This window comes from Limulus polyphemus, unplaced genomic scaffold (assembly GCF_000517525.1).
Source record: "Limulus polyphemus unplaced genomic scaffold, Limulus_polyphemus-2.1.2 Scaffold2674, whole genome shotgun sequence".
Classification (NCBI taxonomy): Eukaryota; Metazoa; Arthropoda; class Merostomata; order Xiphosura; family Limulidae; genus Limulus; species Limulus polyphemus.
In genome coordinates this window covers 37548-44236 of record NW_013668284.1, presented here as the reverse complement: position 1 = coordinate 44236, position 6689 = coordinate 37548, and the positions used below count along the sequence as shown (strand labels likewise).

Here is a 6689-nt window from a genome sequence, read left to right as displayed (position 1 = left end):
GATTACTTTGTAAGGCCTTTATTGATTTTCTTTTCAGTGACAGTAGTAATATCAACACGAGCGTCCGCAGACATTTTTCTGGGGGGGGGGGGCAAAGTAGTGTGAAATTGTGAAGTAAATAAAAAATGTATATACATATGCTGAATGAATAAATACAGAATAAATGGTCAATAATTAAATAAAGGAAAATAGAATAAATGATGAATAATTAGATTTTAGATACATATAATATAGTAGTAGTAGTAGTAGTAGCAGTAGTAGTAGTAGTAGCAGTAGTAGTACTTTGTTACCAACATCCCTGTGGTCGGTGGTTCGAAATTAGGGTCGGCACCATGATACCTGTACTGCGCGATCACAAAAGTTCTCCTTCGATGAAAGAGTGCCTGTGCTTTGGCCAGTACTAAAAATATTCCTCTGGGGTGTAGCCATTATCGTAATGAAGCATAATTTCGGGGGTTTTGTGAGACTCATTGAAATATGTTCAAATGTCTTCTAAGTCGAACCCAATTCTTTTGATATTTTCCCAATATTAACAAGAAAATCCATTTACTTAGTTTTCTAGTGGAAAAACAAACTGAATGAAATTAGGTTCTGGCTTTAAATGATACGTATATATTTTTAAGGAGCTTATTGTTGTTGTTTGTTATTAAGCACAAAGCTACACAAAGGGCTATCTGTGCTCAGCCCACCACAGGTATCGAAACCAGCAGTATAAGTCCGCAGACATACCGCTGTGCCACTGGGGAGGGGGGGGCATTTAAGGAACTCTTCAGAACAAGTAACTACCCATCCATACATCAACTGTATCAGTCTGCTCTTCCGCTAATGTTGATATTAACATTAAAATAGATGCCTTCTATTTCAGATGTATAAACACTAGAGAGTACTTTTTTTTTCTTTCATATTCAAACAAAAGACATGGAATAGATCAAGAATTTCCTCCGAATCCACAAGTTCCAGGAAATGATATTGATCATCGAATGGGCTCGAGTGCCCTCACTATAGTAACACGTGCAGAAGCAGGTGTCTCCAGCTATCGACAGGGTGCCCTCTGTTTGTTACGCCTTTTATTGTTTTCATTATACAGCGATTCAACGTTATATTATCGATAATTAGTACATTGTGTGAACTTGTCACCTGGGGAACAGGTCTGGGCTTGTACACCATGAAGATTCGCAATTTATTTTTTTTTGTCACGGTGACGTTTCATTAAGCCATTTATTTTTCATTAAATCACGAACATAAAACGTTAATTTACTACGGGTGTTACCAGAAGAACAACTACTGACGCAAAATATCTGTTAAAGCTCACAACCCATAAATAATTCCGTTTTCTGACTCCGCGTCTGCACAAAATGTCTGCTGATAGACGTGGACGTTTGGTTCTACAAGAACCTTGAACACAAGATATCACAGGCTTTATATCACGACGTTAGCTGTTTGTAGGTTACAGTGCGTATTGAGTTTGGAATGATATATGCGATGAATAAAGAAACTAAAATCCATAAGTAATTTACGCCTTGTAAGGTAATGATTAGTTTAATACTAATGACAGAAAAAAACTGAGGCGTTTGGTCTGTTTATGAAGGTATGTCCATATCATGAAAAATGTTTAATGTTTTTTGGGATTTCGCGCAAAGTTACCCGAGGGCTATCAGCGTTAGCCTTCCCTAATTTAAAAGTGATAGAATAGAAGGAAGGCAGCTAGTCAACATCACCCACTGCCAACTCTTGAATTACTCTTTTACCAATGAAAAGTGAGACTGACCATCACATTATAATGCCCCCACGGCTGAAAAGGCGAGCATGCTCGGTGACGGAGATTCGAACCCGCAACATTCAGATTGCGATTCAAGCGCCCCCTAACCAACATTCTAAGGTAAGGTGAATCTTTTTATTTTATTTTTAAAATTCTAAACAACATCAATTTACGTGTTTTAACAGGTAGAGACCTAACTAGTCTCCCTAGTCTATCATTTCAAAGTTACGAACGGTTCAGAGTAGATAGCATTTATGTTTGTTTCAAGTTAAGCGCAAAACTACACAATGGGATATCTGTGCTCTGCCCACCGCGGGTATCGAAACCCGGTTTTTAACGTTGTAAGTCCGCAGACATACCGCTGTGCCACTGGGGGGCTAGATTTTATGTAGCTTTGTGCGAAATTGGGAAACAAACACGCTGCGGGAGTTTCACTTTGAAGCATGGAATAAAATAAAAACAGAGACATTGGTGATACTCTTTTCAATCTTTATTAAACCTGAACCTGAATGAGTGTACACGGACAAAGAAAGCACAAAATATATATATATAAATAAAACGTGATTTATATTTTTTAATCTGTGGGTTTTTTTTCCTTTAGACTATCGCCCTCGAGTTTAGAATAATAAAATGGATTTTGTGTTTCATATGTTATAATTCTATCAACTTTTTTGATATACACTTATGATTCGGTAAAAACCCAAGCTTTCAAAGGATATTTATTGTTGTTGTTTTTTTTTTTTTTACAAAAACGAAAAAATAAAATATGCAACGTATTAAAATTACGATGCCAAAAATAAATAAATTTCACGAAATATCAGTATCTAAAAGCCTGTGGAATATTTCTTCGCGTTAGAAACATCAGAATAGAAACTCAGTTTCTTTATGTTGATAAATTAGCTACAATATAATCACTCACTACAACAATTTTTTATGTGATGTATCACACATTTTACACCAAATCACATGCAAATAGCCAGCCCAGGGTTCAGCTTCGTGATATAAACACAAGTAAACATCATTTACACCAAATAACACTTTTCTTCAAAACTCAAACGCACGCACACGAAACGGAGATTTTTTATATAACGGCTATATTACTTTGAGTGCTATCAAAAGCAGAGACTTGAGTTTTGGGAGACTAGATTCACTCACCTCTGTGATGACAGCACCTACTGCGCATGTCATAAGAAAATGTGCTCAAATTTTTAAGACACCGATTATTGAATTTAGTATTGACGTGTTTTAATAGATATGATAAAGTGAAATCTGACCACACTTATATCTTATAAGGCGTTCCATAATCACACGGTTATGAAACATAAACTAAGACAATATTAACATTTTTTAACAGTTACAGTTGAAAAAACCCAAAGTTCAGTCGAGTTTTAATTTCAATGGTTTCGATCTTTCAAAGTAGCCAACAGAACAGCGCTTATATATATATATAGTTCCAAAAAAATCCACTGTCACATTGTAAAGCTCTTATATTTTAAAATATACAACTATCTCACAAGCTATTAACTTTCAACATGGCTGCTGAAGGTTAACACAGTCCTTTAGTCCCGGATCTACACCAACAATATCTTGGTGTTCAACATGGCTGCTGAAGGTTAACACAGTCCTTTAGTCCCGGTCCTACACCAACAGTATCTTGGTGTTCAACATGGCTGCTGAAGGTTAACACAGTCCTTTAGTCCCAGTCCTACACCAACAATATCTTGGTGTTCAACATGACTACTATTACACGAGGAAAGTTTTATTTCTCAACCTGACTGACACAGAGAATCCTTGTCACTGAAGGTTAACACAGTTCTTTAGTCCCGGTCCTACACCAATAAGATCTTGGTGTTCAACATGGCTGCTATTACACGAGGAAAGTTTTATTCAACCTGACTGACACAGAGAATCCTTGTCACTGAAGGTTAACACAGTTCTTTAGTCCCGGTCCTACACCAATAAGATCTTGGTGTTCAACATGGCAGCTATTACCCGAGGAAAGCTTTATTCAACCTGACTGACACAGAGAATCCTTGTCACTGAAGGTTAACACAGTCCTTTATTCCCGGTCCTACACCAATAAGATCTTGGTGTTCAACATGGCAGCTATTACCCGAGGAAAGCTTTACTTCTCTACCTGGTTGACACAAAAAATCCTTATCAATCAAGGCTTACACAGTCTTTTCTCTCGATCCTATACCAATAAGATCTTGGTGCTAAACATGACTGACAATACCTTATAATTGAATATCAACTGTAAAAGGTGCCACACCCAGAGATCTTGATATCTAAATACCGTCGAAACTGCATCCGAACGTTGATGGGTCTTAGAAGAGTAGTGATATTGTATCATGAAATATTTGAGTTTTGTCTCAAAATGTCCTAAAGACTAAACGTGGTAGACATTGTGACTTGAATTCGTTAAGTTTAAATTTCATCTACTGTGCATCAACAGGCTTTTGGGTCTCAACATGACGTAACCACTCTACACCAACAATCTTTTGGGTCTCAACATGGCGGAACCATTCTGCATCAACAAGTTTTTAGGTTTCAACATGACGTAACCACTCTATAACAACAAGCTTTTGGGTTTCAACATGGCGGAACCACTCTATATCAACAAGCTTTTGGGTTTCAACATGGCGGAACCACTCTATATCAACAAGCTTTTGAATCTCAACATGGCGGAACCATATCACTAAAGCATTAATGTGAGCACACTTCATCACCAATGTTTTGGACACATGATTAAAATATCGTTCATCTTTTGTCTCAACAACATGAAGTTCGTCTTGTTTCCCAACATAAGGCTTACTAAGAAATTATCTTTCTAATTTTCCAATAAAGCAGCTTGTTTTGCTTCATTCAAGGAACAGATTTTAAATTTTAAGAGTGAAAAGAAATAAAATGAAATTGATATAAAGGAGCTGTTTCACAGAGTGTTAGAACCTAAACTTTTCTGTTTTACAAAGTGTCGAGAATCAAAACTTTTCTGTTTTAACATAACGTTGAGAACCAAAACTTTTCTGTTTTACATAGTGTTGAGAACCAAATCTGAGTTGTTTCTACATAGTGTTGAGAACCAAATTGTTTCTGTTTTTACATAGTGTTGAGTACCAGATTGTTTCTGTTTCTACATAGTGTTGAGAACCAAATCTGAGTTGTTTCTACATAGTGTTGAGAACCAAATCTGAGTTGTTTCTACATAGTGTTGAGAACCAAATTGTTTCTGTTTCTACATAGTGTTGAGAACCAAATCTGAGTTGTTTCTACATAGTGTTGAGAACCAAATTGTTTCTGTTTCTACATAGTGTTGAGAACCAAATCTGAGTTGTTTCTACATAGTGTTGAGAACCAAATTGTTTCTGTTTTTACGTAGTATCGAGAATAAAAGGTACTTTACGAGAACATTAGGGCTATCTCTGATGAATGAGCAGATTTTCCAGTGAATGTCACAGACGTTAAAGTAGATGGCACTGTACAACTGGAGATGGACTCTCTATGTTGGGTTTCTTCATGGCGGCGTAAATCCACTTTCCTCTGAAAAGCACGTGGGCACTGGTCACAAGAGAAAGGCTTGAAGCCAGTGTGTTTCCTGGTGTGAGTGATTAGATTCGATGATTGACTGAAAGCTTTTCCACAGATGTTACACTTGTGAGGCTTCTCTCCTGTAAGAATAAAAAAAAAAACAAAACACGTGTCTACGTTATGCTGACAATATAATGTTGTTGTAGCTATAATTACTTTGTGTTTATGATATATATATATATATATATGTTGTTGTTGTTGTTTGTTATTAAGCACAAAGCTACACAATGGGCTATCTGTGCTCTGTCCACCACGGGTATCGAAACCCGGTTTATAGTGGTATAAGTCCGCAGATATACCGCTGTGCCACTGGAGGACGTATATATATATATATCATGCACTAAAGTACCTTAGATTAAAAAGCTCTATCTATCACTGACCTGTATGGATATAGGTATGTTTTTTCATGTCTGACTTCTGGTGAAACCGTTTTCCACAGTACTGACACGGATAAGGTCTGGTGTCCGAGTGGATCAACAGGTGAGTGGACAGAGTGGATGACCTCTTGAACGTCTTCCCGCACTGCTTGCACTCGAAACTCCTCTCATTCGTATGGATAGCTCGGTGAAGATCTAGACTCAATTTGTGGCCAAAACTTTTATTACATTGCACACATAAGTACGGCCGTTTTCCGTAGTGTGAACGGCGAGCGTGCACCTCTAGCCCGTGGGGAGTGCCAAACGTTTTACGGCAGCTGGAGCAAGAGAACGGCGATTTTACCGTAGTTGATTGAAGGACAACCTGCTTGCTCGGATCTTTCGTTACGTGACCGATCAGTTCGTTGTTCTCTTCCTTCAGCTTAGAGGATTTAGATGGCCCTAAAAGTGCTTCAATGGAATAGTCAGAGAGCTTGCGGCCACTGGAGCAAAGGATCTTCGTATTCCTTTGATGTTCCTGAACTGCAGTGGATACAAGTGTCTTGGACGGCAGATTGAGAACATTCGGAGTGTTTTCTATACTGGACGGACTCAAGCAAGGTGATGTTACTCTGGGGCCATTAGTCTGGTATCCTGCAGAAAAGACAGAGCAGTCGTGAGCCCTAGTACCCAATGTTGTCATTACATAGAAATAAACTCTCAGTGCAGTCTTGAGCCCTAGTACCCATTGTTATTATTACATAGAAATAAACTCTCAGTGCAGTCTTGAGCCCTAGTACTCAATGTTGTCATTACATAGAAATGAACTCTCAGTGCAGTCTTGAGCCCTAGTACTCAATGTTGTCATTACATAGAAATGAACTCTCAGTGCAGTCTTGAGCCCTAGTACTCAATGTTGTCATTACATAGAAATGAACTCTCAGTGCAGTCTTGAGCCCTAGTACTCAATGTTGTCATTACATAGA

The 6689-nt window shown here is 37.9% G+C and overlaps 1 protein-coding gene across 1 annotated transcript in view; it reads right to left on the bottom strand.

The window, feature by feature from the left end:
* Positions 1–4759: 4759 nt before the first annotated feature.
* Positions 4760–6689, bottom strand: part of LOC106467591 (zinc finger protein 391-like) — a 14442-nt gene continuing 12512 nt past the window's right edge. The window contains exons 3-4 of the mRNA XM_022395801.1: positions 5728–6357; positions 4760–5427 (exon numbers count right to left, since the gene is read on the bottom strand). Coding sequence (XP_022251509.1) covers positions 5159–5427; positions 5728–6357 — 899 coding nt within the window. The 3' untranslated portion in view covers positions 4760–5158. The remainder of the gene's footprint in view (positions 5428–5727; positions 6358–6689) is intronic.